The following is a 22093-nucleotide window of genomic DNA, read 5'->3' on the forward strand; positions in this document are numbered from 1 at the left end:
GGACACTCCAGGCTCCCCCAAAACAGAAAGGGACCAAAAAAAAATGGTTAAGTTGATAAGGGTCTTCACCAGTTTACAAGAAAAAGCCAATCCCATCAATAGCCTAAATCCAGGAACTCCCTACTGTCTTAATGTTAATGCCTTGCAAAAGAGAAAAACAACTTTAGCTTACAATAGCTAGGCCTCCAGTAACCTATGAGTCTTTAGCATTTGAAAATCTCTTTGGAAACTTCCCTTTTGACTTTACCTCTTCCAAGTCCATGGTATATAACCCATTCTTCACAACCCCAGTGCCCATGGGTCCTATCCCCATGCTTTAATAAAATCACCTTTTTTTGCACCAAAGATGTCTTCAAGAATTCTTTCTTGGCCATCAGCTCCAAACCCCACCATCACACCAAAACTTCATCAAGTAGACAACCTAGGTAATTTCAAACAGTGAGAATGAACAGAAAGCATAAGAGCAAGATAATATGATAGGGAGTGTCTAGGGATTAGGGTTCAGAAGCCAATTTAGACGGGGTGGGAGGAGGTCTAAGGAATTCATCAGAGACCTTAATAACAACAATCAGAAATAGGCAGGAGCATTCCAAAGAGGGAAGGGCAAATGCAACATCCCAAGGCCAGAAATATCTTAGAAATTTCAAGGACTTAGAAAAATAAAAACAAAAACCAGTGGGTTTAGAATGCACTGTTCCAGTAGAAAGAAATGTTTTTGTATATGGGCCAAAGAAAGAATGGACCAGGGGGTTTTCCTGATAGTCCGTGAGATTTCCATAGCATGTAAGTCAGATCCTAAAAGACTTTACTTGCAGAGATGAGGATTAGAATTGTGCTTCTCAAACTGTATTGCCCACAAATCACTTGGGAGATCTTATTAAAATCTGAATGTGAATGAAATGTGTGTGGGAGCAGCCCCTAAGAGTCTGCATTTGTAACAAGTTCACAGGTGATGCTGATATTGCTGGTCTAAGGACCACATTTACATTAGAAAAGTATTAGGTATTAGATTTACAAATCTTGCTCATCATCAAAATCACCTGTTTATCTTCTAGTAAATATATTTTATTGTGGGCCGACCTACTTGGAATTTCTGGAAATAGGACCCAAGAATGTTAAAACAAAAACAAAGCACCTTAGGTGGCACAGCTACCAAGTTTGAAGAGTACTGACAAAACACTACAGGCCAGGGAAATAAAATATGGGAAGTAGGAAGGTGTAATCTGTAAATATAAGTTAGCTACTCTTTCTTGTTTAGAAAGATATTTTACTTTTATGAACTTCAGAAAATATTGTGTAGTTGGAATCAATTAAAGATTACTTTAAAGTGAGATAACATAATGATCTCTGGATTAAAAGATCAAGAGAGAAGGAGTTCAAGTTGCTGGGAGAAAGAAAGAATAAAGTAGGACTGAAACTAGGGACTTCTGATCCCTATAAGATTTCAGCTTCTAATGGGTTTTGTGGCCTGATGTGAACCACTGGAACTCTCTAACTCACACTTCTCATAAATAAGATCTCTGAAGGTTTTTTTAGTCCTTACACTCTAGGCCTCTTTGGTAAAGGAGTAATTCTTCCCACCTGATCAGAATCACAATGCCATCTCCCCTAATGCTCTTTCCCCACTTGTACTAGGACAGGGCAGGAATCCTTTTGTAATCAAACTAATCTGGGTTTACTCCTTGGTGAGTTACTGTCAGGGAGTAGGAATTCCTGTCCCCTCAAAGATCCTTCTAGCTGGACTAAGAATCAAGTTGACATGAGACAGATTAACAGGAGAAAATCAAATTTAATAGCATATGTACAGGGAATCTGCACAGACATGGGAATTCCAAAAATAGGCAAAATGAGGTATATATGTCATCCTGAACTAAGGAGAAGAGGGTGGGGGTCTGGGACTTCAGAGGAAAGGAATGCAATTCACAGGGTGATAAGAAGAGCAAATGTTTGGTAATTAGATGTTTGCCCTGCCATACACATGAGTTATTCAGATAAAATTTATCTCTGTTAATAACCCTTATTCTGGGGATGGCCACCAGTTTAGCTGTTTCTGTATGGTTAAGGGAGGGACAAAAGTTTCTTTTGAGCCCATAGAGATTCAACTGCTTTCAGCTCAAAATACTTCATATGCCAAAGTGGCACATTCGCAGCAGGGGGAGAGGGGAGATGGGAAGAGGAAGGGAGAGCTGTCCTGAACCCAGTCATTACAGATAGAGACTGCACTAGGTGGAGGTGTCAAACAAAGGAAACTTTATTTGCAGCAAATAAGGCGATCACAGGGAATAACTTCCAAAGCCATGACTCCCCATGTGGGAATGAGTGGATTTCTTTTATTTAGGTAGGATGAATATTCAGAAAGGGGACTTTTGTCATCATATGTAGAGGTGGGCATAAGGTTGCACAGGCATACTTAGAAAACATACCTAGGCATGCATCCTATGTTAACGAAGCTTGTGTCTCTCATTGGGTGGAGATTCTAACATTATAAAGAGGTAGAAGTAACTGCTAGACACTCCAGGGTCCATCTGCATAGTTGTGAGTTGCTGGTCAAGCTCAAACTGGTTTAGGCCAGCAGGGGCTCTTCCTGTTTGCCTCTGAAAGATAAGGTTAATATTCCTGTGAAGAAAAAGGGAGATCAGGGGGGTTCTTGCTGGTGACTGTTTTAGTCTCATTAACCCTCTGGGGCACATTTTCACTATCATGGGAAAAGGTATCTATGTCCCCTTATTGTGGAAACCCCCAAACTTCACCAGTGACCTTCTTATTCCGCACCCAAGGTTCTGGAAGAAATACCACTAAGGCGTTCTCTTCACCACCATAGAAGGTGAGGTGAAGGGGATAGCTCTCTTTATAAACACGCCTCTCCAGAAAAGGTATTTCTCAGCTTCCTGGTGTTCCTCCTACATTAATAAGATGGGGGTAGGAAATGTGAAGTGAGTACCAGTTCTGCAAAAGGGTAGGTCTCAATAAACCCTTTGAAGAAATGGTTGGCCTGATAACTGAGCATTCTCTATACTTAAAACACATTTTTCTTCTATGGACTTGAGTCTTCAGGCGAAGGGGAAATTGCCTATATTTTGATATGGTCTCTTAAAAGTTTAGAATATATTCAAACTATGAGTGAAAAGATCAAGAAAAAAAACTTTTCTAAAAGCATTTTTTTCTGAAGAAAACTGTATAATTAAATACTTTAAAATTGTGTAACTTATACTTTGACTTAATAAAAAATTACAAAAAAAATACTGGGGTGGCAGATGTTAAAAATAAGCCATTTTCCTTCAATTCATGAATCACTGAATAACAGGCCCATTAAAACATTCTTCGTAATGCCTTTTCAACAGTTATTGCTAAATCATTCTAGATAGCTGAGCAATTATTACAGTTATATGAGATTTAGTGTGAAGTATGAGAAGCAAACTATGCATGAGAGCATCTGAGCTGTATTACCCCATCCTATTAAATCCCCTAATTGACCTACAATATTATATTAGTTTCAGGTATGTAACACAGTGATTCGTATTTTTATACATTATGAAATGATCACCACCACAGGCCCAGTTACTATTTGCCACTATACAAAGTTGCTACAATATTATTGACTATATTCCCTATGCTATATATTACATCCATGAGACTTAATTTATTTTGTAACTGGAAGTTTGTACCTATAATCCTCTTCACCTATTTTGCCCATTCCCTGAACCCCCCTCCCGTCTGGCAACTGTAAGTTTATTATCTGTATCTATGAACTTCTTCTATTCTGTTTGTTTTATTTTTTAGATTCCAAGTATAAATCAAAGCATACGGTATTTGTCTTATTTCACTTAGTATAATACCCTTTAGGTTCATTCGTGTTATCACAAATGGCAAGATTTGATTCTTTTTTATGGCTGAGTAATATACCATACACACACACACACACACACACACACACACACACGTCTCACATCTTCTTTATCCATTCACCTATTGATGGACAAAGATTGCTTTCATATCATGGCTATTGAAAAAAATGCTGCAAAGAACATGGGGTGCATATATCTTTTTGAATTATTATTTTCATTTTTGTTGAATAAACACCCAAAAGTAGAATTTCTGGATTATATGGTATTTCTATTTTAAAATTTTGAGGATCCTCCATACCGTTTTCCAAGTGACTGCACCAATTTACATTCCCACCTACAGTGCACAAGTGTTCCATTTTCTGCACATCATCAGCACTTGTTATATCTTGTTCTTTTGATAATAGCCATTTTGATTGGTATGAGGTAATATCTCATTATAGTTTTGATTTGCATTTCTCTGATGATTATTGATGTTGAGCATCTTTTCACGTGCCTATTGGCCATCCATATGTCTACTTTGGAAAATGCCTATTCAGGTCTTCTGCCCGTGTTTTAATTGTGTTCATTTTTTGTTGTTATTGAAGTGTATGAGTTCTTTATATATTTTGGATATCGACCCTTATTGGATATATCATTTGCAAATATCTCTTCCCATTCCATAGGTTGCTTTTTGAGTTTGTTGATTTTTTTTCCTCTGTTTTTTATTTTTGGCATAGTCCCATTTGTTTATTTTTGCTATTGTTTCACTTGCCTGAGAAGACCTGTCCAAAAAAAATATTGCTGTGAACAGTGTTCTATAGCTTACCCTCTATGTTTTCTTCTAGGAGCTTTATGTCTCATATTTAGGTCTTTAATCCATTTTGAGTTTATTTTTGTGTATAGTATAAGAAAGTGGTCCAGTTTCATGCTTTTCTAGGTAGCGGTCCAGTTTTCCCAGCCTCATTTGCAGAGACTATCTTTTCCCCATTTTATATTCTTGCCTCCTCTGTCATAGATTAATTGACCATATAAGTGGGGGGTTATTTCTGGTCTCTCTATTCTGTTTCATTGGTTTGTGTGTCTGTTTTTGTGCCAATACCATGATTAGTACAGCTAATTTGATCAGTGCAGCTTTTATAGTATATCTTGAAATCTGTGATGGTAATACTTCCAGCTTTGTTTTTTTCATCATGATTGCTTTGTCTATTGGGATCTTTTGTGGTTCCATGTAAACTTTAGGATTATATGTTCTAATTCTGTAAAACATGTTGGCACTTTGACAGGGATTACGTTAAATCTGTAGATTACCTTGGGTATTGTAAACATTAAAAATATTATTTTTTCCAAACCGTGAGTATAGAATATCTTTCCATTCACTTGTGTTGTCTTCAATTTCTTTCATCAGTATCTTATGGATTTCAGAGTACAGGTCTTTCACCTCTTTGGTTAAATGTATTCATAAGTATTCTATTCTTTATGATTCAATTGTAAATTTGATTGTTTTCTTAATTTCTTTCTCATAGTTGATTATTGGTGTATAAAAACAGATTCCTATGTATTATTTTTATATCCTGAAATTTTATTGAATTCATTTATTCTGACAGTTTTTTGGTAGGATCTTTAGGGTTTTCTATATATAGTATCATGTCATCTGCAAATAGTGACAGATTTACTACCTTTTTTTTCAAATTGGATGACTTTTGTTTTTTTTATTGTTTGGGGATTTTTTTGTTTCATTTTGTTTTGGTTTGCTTTTGGCTTTGGTTTTGGGTTTTGTTTGTTTGTTGTGTTTGTTTTTGTTTTTGCCTAATTGCTCTGGTTAGGACTTCCAGTACTATGTTGAATAAAAGTGGCAAGAGTGGGCATCCTTTTCTTGTTCCTTATCTTAGAGGAAACGCTTTCAGTTTTTCACCATTGCATATGATATTACCTGTGGGTTTGTCCTATACAACCTTGATTATGTTGAGATATATTCTCTCTAAATGCTCTTTGTTGAGAGTTTTTATCATAAGTGGATGCTGAATTTTGTCAAATGTTTTTTCTGCATCTACTGAAATGATCATATGACTTTTATTTCTCATTGTGGTAAGTGGTACATTGTGTTGATTGATTTGTGGTGTTAAACCATTCTTCCATCCTTGAAGTGAATCCCACTTGGTTATGGTATATGATGTTCTTTAATGTGTTGTTGAGGATTTGTATTTATGTTTATCGGGGATATCGGCCTGTAATTTTCTTTCTTTTTTCTTTTTGGAGTGTCTTTGTCTGGTTTTAATCATAGGGTAATGTTGGCCCTGTAAAATGAATTTGGTAGCATTCTTTCCTCTTCAATTTTTGGAATAATTTGAGGAGTTTAGGTATTAACTAATCTTTAAATATTTGGTAGAAATCACTTGTAAAGCCACCTGGACCTGGACTTTTGTCTGGGGGAAGTTTTTGATTAATGTCTCAATTCCATTCCTAGTAGTCAGTCTGTTCAGATTTTCTATTTCTTCATGATTCAGTCTTTGAAGACTGTATGTTTCTAGGGATTTATCCATTTTTTCTAGATTGTCTAATTTGTTAGCATATAATTATTTATAATATTTTTATGATTTGTATTTCTGTGGTATTGGTTGTAATTTCTCCTTTTTTGTTTCTGATTTTATTTACTTGACTCCATTCTCATTTTTTTGTGATGAGTCTAGCTAAAGCTTTGTCAATTTTATCTTTTCAAAGAACCAGCCCTTGGTTTCACTGATCTTTTCTATTTTATTTTTTAGTCTCTATTTATTTCTGTTCTGATCTTTATTATTTTCTTCCTTCTACTCACCTTGGGTTTTCTTTGTTCTTTTTTTAGACCCTTTTGGCATAAGATTAGATTGAGATTTTTCTTGTTTCTTGAAATAGGCCTATATCACTATATAAATTTACCTCTTACAACTGCTTTAACTGCCTCCTACAGATTTGGACCACTGTTTCATTTTCATTCATTTCTACATATTTTTTTAAATTTCCTCTTCGATTTCTTCATTGACCCATTGGTTGCTCAGTTGCATGTTGTTTATCCTCTATATGTTTGTGTTTTTGCCAGTCTTTTTTCTTATGATTGATTTCTAGTTTCATAAGGTTATAGTTAGAAAAGATGCATGATAGGGATCCCTGGATGGCTCAGCCAGTTAAGCAACCAACTTTGGCCCAGGTCATGATCTCATGGTTCATGAGTTCGAGCCTCACGCCAGGCTCTGTGCTAACAGCTCAGATCCTGGAGCCTGCTTCAGATTCTGTGTCTCCCTGTCTCTCTGCCCCTCCCCTGCTCACACTCGTACACTCTCTCTTTCAAAACTAAATAAACTTTAAAAAAATTTTTTAAAGGTAAACTTTTTTTAAAAATTAAAAAAAAAAAGATGAATGATATTATTTCAGTTTTCTTAAATTTATTGAGAATTGTTTTGTGGCCTAACATATGATCTATGCTGGAGAATGTTTCACGTGCACTTGAAAAGAATGTATATTCTGCTGATTTTGAATGGAATGTTCTGCATGTATGTTAAGTCTATCTAGTCTAACGGAGTGTTCAAAGACCCTGTTTTCTTTAATTTTTTAGTGTTTTTATTTATTTTTGAGACAGAGAGAGACAGAGCATGAGCAGGGGAGGGACAGAGAGAGAGGGAGACACAGAATCTGAAGCAGGCTCCAGGCTCTGAGCTGTCAGCACAGAGCCCGGCATGGGGCTCAAACTCATGGAGTGTGAGATTATGACCTGAGCTGAAGTTGGATGCTCAACTGACTGAGCTACCCAGGCGCCCCAAAGACACTGTTTTCTTACTGATTTTCTGCCTAGATGATTTATCCGTTGATGTAAGTGGGGTGTTAAAGTCCCCTACTATTATTTTATAACTGTCAATTTCTCCCTTTATGTCTGTTAATATTTACTTTATGTATTTAGATGCTTTCACGCTGGGTGCATAGATATTTACAATTGTTATACCTTCTTGTTGAATTGATTCCTTCTTTTTCTCATATTACAGCCTGCTTTAAAGTCTTATTTTTTTCTGATATAAGTATTGCTACCCAGCTTCTTTTTTTTTCCTTCCATTTTTATGGAATATCTTTTTCCATCCTTTATTTTCAGTCTGTGAGTCTGAAGTGAGTCTCTTATAGGCAGCATATTAGATGGGTCTCATTTATTTATTCATTCACCAACCTATATTTTTTGATTATTTAGATCATTTATTGATTACTGATAGATATACAGTTATTGCCAGTTTTAAAATTTGTTTTCTGGTTGTTTCTGTGGTTCTTCTCTGTCCTTTTCTTCTTGCCCTCTTTTTTTTGTAATTGATGACTTTCTGTAATGTTATGTTTTTCTTTCTTTCTCTTTTTGTATATTTGTTAAAAGTTTTGGGTTTGTGGTTACCATGAGGTGCATATATAACATCCTAAGTGTATAACTGTCTATATTATGATCACTTATGTTTGAGCACATTCTTAAAAATCTTTTTTATTCCCTCCATCATGTTTTATATATATGTTGTCATATTTTACATCTTTTTATTCATAATTTTCTTCTAATTATGTTATTTTCACTTAAGGAAGTCCTTTTAACATTTCTTATAAGACTGTTTAGTAATGATGACCTCCTTTAACTTTCGTTTGCCTGGGAAACTATCTCTCCTTCCATTTTGAATGACAGTCTTGCTGAATAGAGTATTCTCAGTTCTGGGCCTTTTTCTGTTAGCAATTGGAATGGATTATGGTATTCCCTTTTGGACTGTAAAGTTTCTGATGAAAAATCAGGTGATAGCCTTATGGGGTTTCCTATATATAAACTTTTGCTTCTCTCTTGCTTCTTTTCAACTCTATCTTAAATCTTTGACATTTTAGTTATGTGTCACAGTGTGGACCTCCTTGGGTTCACCTTGTTTGGAGCTCTATCTGCTTCCTGAAACTGGATTTCTGTTTTCTTCCCCATGTTAGAGAAGTTTTCAATTATTATTTTTTTCAATAAGTTTTCTGCTTCTTTCTCTTTTGATCATTTCAGTTGTGTTCTTCAACTCTAATTGCTTCTTTTTTATATTTTCTATCTCTCTGTTGAAGTTCTCACTGAGTTCTTCTATTCTTCTCTCCAGCCCAGTAAGCATCATTATGATCATTACTTTAAACTATCTATCAGGCATATTTCTTATCTCCATTTCATTTAGTTACTTTTCTAACATTTTATCTTGTTCTTTTATTTGCAGCATATTCCTCTGTCTCATTTTTCTTGACTTTCTGTGTTTATTTCTATCAATTAGGTAAAACAGCTACTTCTCCTAAATTTGAAGAAATGTTTTCCTGTATGGTCACCCCTGTGTGTAGAGTGTGTGCCTGGGGACTTTGGCTGGCTGGCTGGCTGGTGCTGTGGCTGATGTGGACAGGAGGTCCCAGAGCACTCCATGCTGGGGTTGCTGTGGCAGGATGGCTGGAGCTGAAGTAGACATGTCCCAGGTGATGCTGGGGCTCTTTGCATAGAAAATGCCCTATTAGTACAGCTAAAGCTAAATTTGGGGGCAAAATTTTGGTGCAAGCCAGAGGGCCTTAGGGTGTTCCACACAGGGAGTAGACTGGCAGAGTGGCGGGAGCCAAGCTGGGGTGCAGGCCAGGGGGTGACAGAGTGCCCTGTGCAGGGGTTGCTCTGGTATGGTAGCTGGAGCCTAGGTGGGGCTCTCGTAAGACAGCTCTAGCTGAAGTGGGTGCAAGGCAGGGTATCCCGGGGTACTCTGTGCAGGGCGTGCCTTGACACAGCAGCTGGAGCCAAGGTGGAGTGTGGACCAGGGTGTCCCAAAATGCTCTATGCAGGGCATGCTCTGGTGGGACAGTTGGAACAGAGCACAGGCTGTGGTTCATGGGGTGATCCATGCAAGAAGCACCCTGGCAAGGTAGCTGGATCCCAAACAGGCATGAACTAGAAGGGCTCAAAGGACTCTGCACTGGGGGTGCCCTAGGAGCCAAATTGGGGTGGGCCTGGAGTGTTCCAGGGTGATTGGCACCCGTGTCACCTTGGCAAGATGCCTGGAGCTGTATTGTCCCGGTGCATGCCATGCTGAAGTCACCTTGTGGGGCTCACCAAGGCAGCAAGCCAGCTCGAACATCTGGACCCTGTTCCTGTCCATACTATCAAGGTAGAGAGGGAACATAAACTATGGTATTTGCCAACCTCTCTGACCTGGAAAGAGTTCCAGCAACTCCCTTGCTATTTGAGAGGGTTCTAGGGGCTAGTTCCTTTATATTCTAGGTGTTTAAACCATGGCTTTTTTTTTCCTGTAGCCAGGGCATCCAGGGCCAGAGTAGACTAGGGTCCCAAGGCTCACTGAGGCACCAGGCCAGCTATGGTTCCCATCTGTGCTATCAAGATGGAGGGGGCGTATAAACCATGGCTCACCAGCCCCTTGAACCTGGAGAATTCTAGCAGCAACCCCACTGTTTGGCAGGGTTTTAGAGCTGGTTTCTTTATATTCTAGTTGCCTTTTTAGACCATTGCTTTTTTTCTGTGTTCCAGAGCAAATGAATCTGTTCATGGTCCTGTAGTACTATTTCTCCCCACTGTAGTTCACAGCAGGAGGTTGGTTTTTTTCCTTACTGTGTCTGTCTTTCTTGCCATTCTCTATCTCTGTGTGGTCTGTATTTTGTTGTGCAGAAACTGTCCAGTCAGTCCTCAGTTCTTCTTCAAGAGGAATTATTCTATAAACAGGTGTAGATTTGGTATGTTCAGTGGGGAGGTGAGTTCAGGGTCTTCCTACATCCCCATCTTGGATTGGAACCCACATCTTGCATCTTTTATTTTATGGACTTCATGTATTCCTTAATTATTATACAGTAAAACCTTGGATTGTGAGTAACTTGTTCTGCAAATGTTCTACAAGACAAACATTTCTAATAAATTTTAACATGATAAACGAGTGATGTCTTGCAATACAAGTAGAACGTGACACTGAATGTCACATGATCACAAGTAAGCCAATGGTTCTGAAATTCGCTTTGATATATGAGTCCTTTGAATTTCAAGCATGTTTCCAGAACAAATTATGCTTGCAAGCCAACTTTTTAGCTTTTACTGCATTTTTTTAAATTAATTTTACTACTATCTTTTATCCTTCATACTTTTATAAGTAGTTGATCTACCACCTTTATTTATAAACCTCTTCTGGTGACACATCTACTCTCCTATATTTTCTTATTATTAATTAGTGCCTTTTCTTTTTAGCTCAGAGAGGTCCCTTTAACATTTCTTGCAAGGCTGGTTTAGTGGTGAAGAACTTTGGCTTTTGCTTGTCTGGAGAATTCTTACCTCTCCTTCAATTCTGAATGATAACCTTGCCTCCGTAGAGATTTCTTGGTTGGTGGTTATTCCCTCTCAACACTTTGGATATCTCATGCCACTACCTTCTGGCCTGTAAATTTTCTGAGACATCTGCTGACACCCATATGAAAATTCTTTTATCCATATGTTGCTTATCTCTTGCTGATTTTAAGATTCTCTTTATCCTTAAATTTTATCATTTTAACTACAATGTGTTTCAATGTGTTTCTCTTTGGGTTCATCTTGTTTGGAATTCTCTGGGCTTCCTGGATCTGGATGTCTGTTTCCTTCCCCAGGTTAGGGAAATTTTCAGGTATTATTTCTTCAAACAATTTTTCTGGCACTTTTTTTCTCTCTTCCTTCTGAGATATCTATAATGTGAAAGTTATTTCCCTTTGATGTTGTCCCTGAGCTCCCTTAAGTTATCCTCACTTTTTTTTAACTTTTTTTTTCATTCTGCTGCTCTGTGTGGATGTTTTCTGTTGCTTTGTCTTCCAGCTTCTTGATTTGTGCTTCTATTTCATCAATAATGCTGCTGTACCCCAATAGTGTATTTTTCAGTCCAGTTATGACTTTTGTTTGGTACTTTCTTTTATTTTCTAACGCGTTGTTGAAGTTCTTGCTGTCTGTGTTCATCTAATTCTCCCAAGTTCAGTGAGTGTCTTCATGACCATTACTTTGAATTCTGTATTACATAGGTTGCTTGTCTCCATTTTATTACAGTCTTTTTCTGGGGACTTGCCATGTTTTTATCTTGGAACATTTTCCTCTGTCTCATTTTGCCTGTTTGTTTGTCTATGTGTATTAGGCAAAACAGCTACCTCCCTTAGTCTTGAAGGACTGGTCTTGTATAGGAGCTGTTCCATGTGGGCCAGAAGTACAATCTCCCTTGGTAACCAGAACTAGGCTTGGTCATCAGAGCCAGGAACTATATGAGCATCCCTCATATAGGCTATTGCCCAGAAGCTGTGATAGGGCTACAGCTGCTGTGCAAAGCCCAGGGCACTCATCCAACCCACTTCTGTGCAGAATAGCCATGGTTCAGGGTGCTCACCTAACCCAGTTGTATCTTAGGTGCTGAATAGGGAGGGAAGGGCTCAGGGTACTCCCTTGGCCAGTTGTAGCTTGGTATCTGTGAGGGCTGGGCAGGACCTGATGCTCTAACTCAGTCTGTCTCTCCACTCTGAGCAAGGAGCATGGGGCTCAGAACTCTGACTTGGCCCTGTTGGGGGTTGGGTGTTATGATTTATGAGTGGGGTCTTGATTCTCACCCAGTTCAGTTATGGCACAGGGTAGGCAGATCATTCCCTCTGGTGCTCGCAGGTTAGAGGGAGGGCACCAAAAATTGTGCCCTTTGGCTCTGTTACTAGCACGTTAAGAATGAGATTGTAAAAATAGTGTCTGTGAGGACTTCCGTCCCTGGATAAAGTCCCTGAAGATTTCTGCCTCTCCAGAAACTGCTTTAAAATTAGTAAGTGTGTAGGGGTGCCTGGATGGCTCAGTCAGCTGAGCGTCCGACTTCAGCTCGGGTCATGATCTCACACTCCATGAGTTCGAGCCCTGCGTCAGGCTCTGGGCTGACAGCTTGGAGCCTAGAGCCTGCTTCAGATTCTGTGTCTCCCTCTTTCTCTGCCCCTCACCTGCTCATGCTCTGACTCTCTGTCAAAAATTAATAAACATTAAAAAAAATTTTTAAATAAAATAAAATTAGTAAGTGTGTCTCCCTTGCTTATGGCTTAGTCTTAGATCTCAGGGCAAATGAGTTTGTGTGCAAGCCCTATGAGAGTGGGATTTCTGTTCCCTATAGCTCTACGATTCTACTGATTTTTATTGCCCAGATTTTCAATGCCAGATATTTTGGGAGTTCATCTTTCCAGTGCCAGCTCCAAGTGTTGTGATGCCTAGTGTGGGAATAGTCCCTTCACTTCTCAAAAGAGAGTCCCATATTTTGGAGATCCTTCCTGATTGTGGGGTCACCACATCTTCAGTGGGATCCATAACAAGGTCATGTCTTTGCCTCTTTTATTCTTCTCAGTGCATCTCTTTGTTGTGAATATGTTGAATTGTTGTGAACACATCGTTCATCTAACTCTCTGGTTCCTCCCTTTCAGAGGAAAATTATTCTATATATAGCTGTAAGTTTGTTGTGTTCCTGAGAGGAGGGTCTTCCTACACCACCATCTTGGATCCCCTTCCCCCTAATTTTAGTGATTCTCTTTTTTTCCCCCAATACCTAGTGGTCCTGATGGAAAACACAATAATGGCTGTAAGAACTCAGTCAATTATCAAAGTGTAGCCTTCAAATACCAATTAGTTTGCAGTGATGCTAATGAAATCTTAAATGAGATAATGTTGGTTAACAAGGTTGAACCACAAAAAGCAACCCCTTATAATTTGAATTCATCAAATGTAGTGTCAAAAAACAATAACCAAGAGTACCTAGGTGGCTCAGTCAGGTAAGCGTCAGGCTCTTGATTTCGGCTCAGGTCATGATCTCACAGTTCATGAAATAGAGCCCCATGTTGGGCTCCGTGCTGGGCATGGAGCCTGCTTACGATTCTCTCTCCCTCTCCTCTGTCCCATCCCCCACCACGTGCACATGTCCTTGCTCTCTTGCAAAACAAACAAATAATAACTAATATTTGCCTAGCCTGTGCTTTTCCTCTACACCACCTTATTTAAGTTTTCCATCAGCCATGTAAAGGAGGTATTACCGTTGTGGGCGTAGCTAGATGGCTATAACATGAGGAAATTGAAATTTGCTAGAAATGTGAATCACCATGATTTGAACCCAGATCCTCCTGACTTTTGTTCCTATGTTTGTCAAATGTTTACTGAAAATCTACATTGTGAAAATGCTATACAGAAAAAAAATTCAGTGAAGAGGATAGAAATTAACATAAAAATAGTTATTCATCACTTTTTCTTAAAGTTTATTTTCAGAGAGAGAGAGAAAGAGAGTGTGCACATGAGTGGGAGAGGGACAGAAAAGAAGGGAGAAAGAGAGCTCTGCACTGTCAGTGAGGAAGGAGCTCAATGTGTGGCTCAGTCTCACAAACCATGGGACCATGACCTGAGCCAAGACCAAGAGTCAGACACTTAACTGACTGAGACACCTAAGCTCCCCACCACTTATTTTTAAATAAAATTCTACTTACAAAAATTGAATTTATACCCAATGAGATATAAAGTGAAAGTCACATTCATAAAATTTAAGAGGAGACACTGAAGTCACTCTTTTTTCCAACTTAAATACATGTTTATTTATAAAAGTTAATATTATTGATATTTTATTTATATTTTTAAGTTATTTATTACACAAATAATTTAATGATTTCAGTGGAAATCTTTTCTCACCTTACACACTCTTTCTGAGACATCTCCCCTTCACCTTTAATTCCAAACAATCATCTGGAATTTTCCAAATCTCTACTATCTGCATAAGAACTAACATCTGATGTTACCTGAGTAGCTAACCCAAGATGGATTCAAAGATGCAGTGGAAATCTAGATGCCCCACCAAACCTTATAACTCAGAACATCTGAAAGAAAAGGACTAATCTCCCCCCAGACACCCCCAAAAATCCGTAATAAACACTAAATGAAAAAAAATTAGTAACAAGAACTAAGTATCTATAAAAGTACATGTTAATAATGAAACATTTCTGTATCTAATTTACACAAATCTTCCAGAAGTTATCTAAATTAGAAGCCAGGGTTTCAAAATAGCATTTATAACAGAAAGCTGGATATTGGAGGCAAATTTAAGCTGAATAAATATACTTGAAAGAAATATTTCCTATGTAAAACAAAAATCTACATTTTCTGGACTGAACTATAGAAATATATAAAATAAAAATTATTTTCAGCCAAATACTCTATGTTGCTTAATAGCCACAATTATGCTTTTCAATACAGTATTTAGGAAAGGTTTTTAACAAAGCTGTTCAAGTGTAATAAGCCCAGAGACTCCTGGGAATGTAATTATCTGGTTTGTTTTGAATCAGACTGTCTGCAGTTAGTCGAGTGTTTTAATAAGGTCTATAAGGATTAGAATCAGTCAACATATGAATTATGAAACTTCTAGTTTCAGGCTGAAGTACAGACAAAAAAAAAACTAAATCATGTGGGAAATTGGGTATCCCTACAGGACTATGAAGTATTATTTGCAACCATAGCAAGTATAGGTTTGAAAACCAGGAAATAAAAACTTCAATCAAGAAAGGTTTTGTCAAAGGGAAAAAAAATATCATATATTTCTCAACATGTAAACTTTCCCAACAGAAGCAGGTAGGTATTTATCTACTATAGCTAACAAAGTGAAAAGAAGTGTTATTGCAATGTTTTGATAAACAACTCAAGTAATTTTAAAATATGATCCTTAAGTTTATCTAATTTAGAAAGAAAATAATTATCACAACTTTTTCCCTAAGAAAATTGCCATATATATTAAGTGAAAATGTTTTTCTATCATTTGAATTGATTTTATTACCTTTTTGGTATTTAACATTATAAATTGATTAAAATCAATATGGTTTATTTCTAGATGACTTTTTTCTAGTCAAATTCTGAAAATGTTTTTATAAAAAAAAAAAACAATGGACATAAGTCCATAATCCTAAAATAAGCAGAGGTTCAAAATAAAGGATAAAGAAAGTAAGCAAATCAAGGATTTTGATGGAGCAAATAAATCCAAATCTAGGGACAATAGAGCAGAGTTCTTGAATTAACCCCACAATTGATTCAGAGAGAGCTAACTGATAGAATTAGTTTATTTCACTGTAAACCATAATAGAGAAATCTACCTATAAAAAGAAGGCCAAAAAGTGATTTTAAGCAGTCTGGATAAAAGAACACTGTGGTATAATTTTAATGGGCACTATATTAACAGCATGTAGTTTAGGGAAATGTCCTTAATTAGCTGTCATGATTATCAAGTACTAATAGATTTTTTTTTTAATGTTTATTTATTTTTGACAGAGAGAGACAGAGCATTAGCAGGGGAGAGGCAGAGAGAGAGGGAAACACAGAATCCGAAGCAGTCTCCAGGCTCTGAGCTGTCAGCACAGAGCCCAACGCAGGGCTCGAACTCACAAACCGCGAGATCATGACCTGAGCCGAAGTCCGAGGCTTAACCGACTGAGCCACCCAGGCACCCCAGTGTTTATTTACTTTTTGAGAAAGACAGAGCGTGAGTGGGGGAGGAGCAGAGAGAAAGAGAGACAGAGACACAGAATCCGAAGCAGGCTCCAGGCTCTGAGCTGTCAGCACAGAGCCCAATGCAGGGCTCGAACTCACAGACAGCGAGATCATGACCTGAGCCAAAGTCGGACTCTCAACCGACTGAGCCACCCAGGCACCTGTGATAGGAGATTTTTTTAGTGAATTTATCAGAAGTGATTAACCTAACTTCATCCAACTACCTCTCCTATAGTTCTTACATACTAGTCGTCCCATATTAATTTCCCTTCTGAGATGAGCCTGTGATGACCAGCTCATGAACATCATCTGTTTGGCAGCTTTGTTTGTGATTTATGAAATCTATTTTCTATTACAATCCATTCCCTGTGAGCTTGGGTCTTCCATGACTCCTCCAGAAACTGCATTATTTCTGTTAAGACTCTATACTATCCAGTGGGAGATCAGGCCTTGGAAAAAAGGTAACCACAGCCTGGCTTATACTCTGCAGGGATCCAAATGGAAGTGTCTGTCTCAAACAATAGTGCTGGGTCATAATCTCCACTATAAATGTAAATGGATTCAGAGCCCAATTCCCATTAGAACTAACCAAAGGTATTTCTACTACAATATTAACTTATATAAGTTATACAAAATGTCTGAAAACATGGCAGCCAAGATAAGGATTCTAAAAGATATTCTAGGTGTCCCTGGCTGGCTCAGTAAGTAGAGAATTTGCCTCTTGATCTCAGGGTTGTAAATTTGAGCCCCATGCTGGGTATAGAGGTTATATAAAAAAATCATACATACTAAAACCCCGAAGTGCAAACTGCCTGAACTTAAGTATGGTTCAACTAGGTGAGCAGAAGACCTCTTGAAGTTCTAACACTCTTAATTGTGAACAACCTTTGTGTTAGTATCTTGTATCTGCTCTTATGTTTAAAGTCCAAATAATTTTTTAAGTGGAGAGGTGATATTGTATCTTGTTCTCACTTAGGAATTTTGGGTACTGCAATTTAGTTTATATTCTATCACACAATCTTAAGAACTCTTCTCATTGAATGGAAAAATAATTTCTCTATACTTAGCTTTAACAGTAAAAACGTGAACTTTGGAAAACATGAAATATAAAGAGAAATCAAGTTCATTATATAACCAAATGGTATTCAAATATATAATATTTATTGTTCCATAGGGAGTGTAATAATGGGTGAAGTAATAACTGAATTATTATTCATTATTAAATGACAGTTTAGGGAGAAATGTTTTGTAGTTTACCCAAAATTAAAGAATGAATCAAGTACATTTTTATATTTATTATCTTTAATGAACTATGTTTAACATTTTACAAATCTTCAGATTGTTACAGTTTTCAGCAGTAAATATAGTAATAATGGCAATAAACACAGTGAAATGTGAGATTTCTCTGTTGAAATACAAAAGATAGAAATACTTGGAAACAAGAGGGCAAAATGTCAACTTAAGATTCGAGATGGAAATTAAAATGGTCAAATTCTTTACAATGTCAATACATTTTGAGGGACATTATTTGACCCACAGATTCCTAAAATTCTATATGTATTGATATCAGAGGATTCAAACACAGAGAGTGATCTGAAAACGATTGCCAAAGCAAAGAAGTGCTTTTATTCCTCAACATTTGTGACCTTCGTGGTATACTGTGTATTATATAAAAGGGCATAAACCCTAAACTGCATAAATGTCGTAAAAATTGATTTTATAAAGTCTCAAGATCATAATATGTATTCAAAAATACACACAGCTGTGCTTTCATAAACGAATCCATCAGTTAATTGAGGGATAATTTTGCTTTTAAGATATAGCCAAAGTATATACAAAGGATACACAAATGTTAACAATTTGTGATCAAAATTCTCTAGAGTTACATTTGCAAAAAACTGTGTTGGTTTTCAATTTAAAAATTTAAGAAATGTGAATATTGTAGGCTTATTATTACTTGGGTTAAGAAAAAGTAGATGGCTTCAGCTTTTTTAACAGGAAATTTGTGAACTACTCAAAATGAGAAGTTACACATTTTTGATCATTAGAAAAGGTAAATTGCCTATACTTCCCCACTGAGAACAGAATGTGCAGTGTATTAAAAAAAAATAAGGTTTTATTCTGAAACCAAAGAAAAGGTATTTCTAGAAAAGCCCCTGGGGATACGTCTTCTCATTTCCTTTACATAAGAATGAATAAGTGGCATACTTCAATGGTGTACCATTATGTCAACATGTGTATTCCATTACCAAACTAAAAGATGAAATATTTTTATTTAAAGGTAGAGAAAATATAAACTTAAGATATTGAAGTGCAACATCTTACTATATAGTTTCTAACTTCATTCCAGCACAACATAATTTATCAATATAACCTGGATTCAAAGAAACACACAAAAGAGAGAAATGTTACTTGCATGCAAAATTCATTGTTCCAACATGAAACACTAGGTCTATATTTTTTAATTAAAACCTGCACATCTGTTTAATTTGGCTAACAAAGAAAATGCACATTAAAGAGAGATGTTCTCATATCCTTCCAATAAAGCAAGTCTATATCAAAGGCACTTCAGCAGAGCACTAACTCCTTAACCTTTTCCAAGTCCTTTTCATTTATGCCGCTTTTAATGCATCTTTCTGTAGACCAAGAAACCTCCTCCTCAAAAAACTAGACCTAGGTATTACCCCAAATATTTAGCTCTTCTGTGGATTGGGTAAAAATGGGTTTTTAAGTTCTTTGGGTTAATACAGAATGGGAGGAGTGTGATCTGACAGGTTAGGTGTTACAGGAAAAACTGAAGTAATTGTAGGAAAAAACTGGCTGAAGTCTATCTTGGGGAAAAAAAAGCTGTTGTCTTTCACTGGATATCCATCTGTAATTTGACTACAGCTAATATGGCTAATTTTGCTTCTTTCAACTTGTTTATGTGCCTTGCGTGTCTATGTTGCTCCCATGTTGAGTAGACACGAATGAGAAATAAAGCAATTTAGTTTTATTTTTCCCCCAAGGGACAGGGGAAGCTGCTTCAGACATTTGCCTTCATGGGGATTTTTAGAAAATTGGATGAGTTGATTTTAATTAACAAGGAGCTTTATTTTTAGGACATATGAATGACAATTCAGAGTTGAAGACACTTATAATTAAAAACAGCTGTTGAGTGTGTTCATACTGAACTCTTTGCTATGATGAAAATAATATGGATATATTACTTCCAAAACTAGAAAAAGAATTGTAAATTCTATAAGTGATTTAAGAAGAGACCATATGGATATATACCTAAATTCTGGAGATATTTTTGAGTCTTAGGGAAATAGAATTTCTTCTCCTGTTTATCAAAATTTCAGAAAAAAATGAAATATTTTAATAAGTTAATATTTAGGTGTTCATAAGAAACTTGATTTTTTAACCAAGTTTAAAAGGTTTAAGTGAATGAATTAAAAAATATCTTAAAGCTGCCTACATGTATCAATGAATCTTAAACTAAAGATATGGGTTGTTTTTTTGTTTTGTTTTGTTTTATGTTCAGACTGGTAAGAAGTTTTCCTTGACAGCTAAGCTCATTTCTCTTTAGAAACAGGGGGAAATTTTTTTAAATAAAAATGAAAGTATCAGAGCATTCATTTTCCATATTTCTAAATAACAAATTAACACCTTATTATTCTGTGAGGTTATATCTAAAAACAACCAAAGAGCTGGCATTTTCCTCTCTAACCACCAAGTAGCTTCTTGCCCATCTTAAAAGTAAGATTTATTTTTGGGTTGACACAGTACACATGCTGTTGACTGCAAAAAAAGAAAATATTGTTTGGCCTTTATGTTCTAGAATAACATCAATTCCCAATATTTGTCCTTATTTTCAGGGACAGGCAGAGGAGAACATAATAGTAACATTTCACAAGACTATGATGCCTGAAGAATACAGTTTCATTCCTAAATGTTTCACAGGGGCAGTCATCAAAGCAGAAGCAACATTTTTTGAAAGCAACTTTAGGAGTACACATTTCACAGTTGTTCTTTAGAGAGGACTAAAGTGGCTGAACATTTTCAGATAAATTACATCTTGAAACTATTTTACATTTTGAACTCTTGGATACTTCAAATTCATCACCCAAAAATAAATGAAAAGGCCAGAAAAAGCATTCCTTGGTATCTTTCTCTTTTGTTAGTGAATTGCCATTTTACTATTTACTCTGCTTGAGACATGTCCAGGGACCATGAGATTGCTCAGTCTCAACTTCTTAGAAAGTTCATACAGCAATTTACACGAAGCAAGAATAAACAACACGAGAGAGCAGAGACACAACCACCCTTGATGTTAATTTATGGGAATCAGTGGACGTTCCTCTCGCTTCTTCCAGATATTAGTCTTGCTATCTTTTTTGGCTAGTGGTGGTCTGCCCCTTTTTTTAGTGGGGGACATATTGGCTTCAAAATCTTCAACAGTGCTTTTTCTTCCTGGAGACTCTTCCCCAGGGTGTTCCATGATAGCTCCACTCCCTCCATCTAGAATGTGTCTTAAAGCTGGGTCCTCGGGGGAGCAGACAGTGGTTCCACTCTCACTGCTGCTCAGGTCTAAATCTTCTAAGTAAAGGATCTTAGGCTGATGCATGCTTTTGATGAAAGTTTTCTCCCTCTCGAGTTTTCTACTTGAGTGGTGCTCATTCATGTCCACCCCAGAGTCCAAACTCGTGTCATTGCTCTGGGCTCTCTTGCCCTTTTTCAGGTCTATGAAGGAATGTCTCACTTGTGCGACTGGTTTTCCATCAAGAGATACAAACCATGCTCTGGGATGGGGGGAAGGCTTTCCTTTGGACAACTCCAGGAGGGTCTGTTCTGAAATTCCTTGAAGCTCTGATGAAAAGGGAGTCATTACAACAGCTTCATTTAGTGTTCCAGGAACAGAAACAGATTCTAGTAAGCTGTTTGAATACCGGCTCCAGTCTGAAGTTTGGGATGGCAGGCTCTGTTGACCTTCGAGTGGAATATTCTCTTCCCTCGCATCTGGGGGCTGTGTGTGAGAATGCACTGGCATTTTGGGCAACGTCTGTGTAAAGTTCTCTCTACTAACTGGTTCCATCAATTGGCCATAGACTAACTGTCCCTTTCTTGGCAAAGTAGCTGACTTAGCAGCATGTAACTGCTCTGGAGTGGAGAAAAGGTCAGATGTTTGAAGGATGGCGATGGGCTGGCTATAGATGTGCATAAGCTGTTCAGGAATGTGGGAATGTCCATATACCTCTTCGTTACCTGTGAGATACCTCTTTTCCTCTTGTGCATCACCTAGAGATGAAGATGGTTTGTTGTTAATGTGTTTAGGTTGTTTGGACCCTACATTGGGCTCCAAAGACTGTGTTGGGTTTCTTGAGTAATTATTTGGATTGGCTGATAGAAATGAAACCTCTTCATTGTAGACTTTAAAATTGTCCCGAGTTTTTACCATGGAAACTCTTTCTTCTGCTTCTGCCTTTGATGGTTCCTTTTTCTGAGGGCTATATGAGGAGTTTTTGGCATTAAATAACTGTGACTTGTCCTCGGCTTTTAATGCAACTTTGACTGTACTGATGTGGTTTATGTGTGTTGTTGAAGTTGTCTGGTCTCTCTTGAGGACCTCGAGTTTAGTGATATTTCTTTCTCTCTTCTGCGGAGTACCACACTTGTCCCTAAAGGAGAAGAGATAGCAGAAAGTGTTCAAAACTTATGACCTAGAAAATTCATTTTTAAAAACCATCCCATGATATATTATATATAT

The 22093-nt window shown here is 37.2% G+C and overlaps 1 protein-coding gene and 1 long non-coding RNA gene across 2 annotated transcripts in view; one reads left to right on the forward strand and one right to left on the reverse strand.

The window, feature by feature from the left end:
• The window catches only part of LOC132671475 (uncharacterized), a 64412-nt gene that overhangs the window by 33144 nt on the left and 9175 nt on the right, over nt 1-22093 (forward strand). The window lies entirely within an intron of this gene.
• FAM171B (family with sequence similarity 171 member B) overlaps nt 17629-22093 on the reverse strand; it is a 67418-nt gene continuing 62953 nt past the window's right edge. Inside the window, exon 8 of the mRNA XM_060622295.2 lies at nt 17629-22004. Within this exon, the coding sequence (XP_060478278.1) occupies nt 20660-22004 (1345 nt within the window). The 3' untranslated portion in view covers nt 17629-20659. The remainder of the gene's footprint in view (nt 22005-22093) is intronic.

The sequence above is a fragment of the Panthera onca genome, chromosome C1, assembly GCF_046562875.1.
Source record: "Panthera onca isolate mPanOnc1 chromosome C1, mPanOnc1 haplotype 2, whole genome shotgun sequence".
Taxonomy (NCBI): domain Eukaryota; kingdom Metazoa; phylum Chordata; class Mammalia; order Carnivora; family Felidae; genus Panthera; species Panthera onca.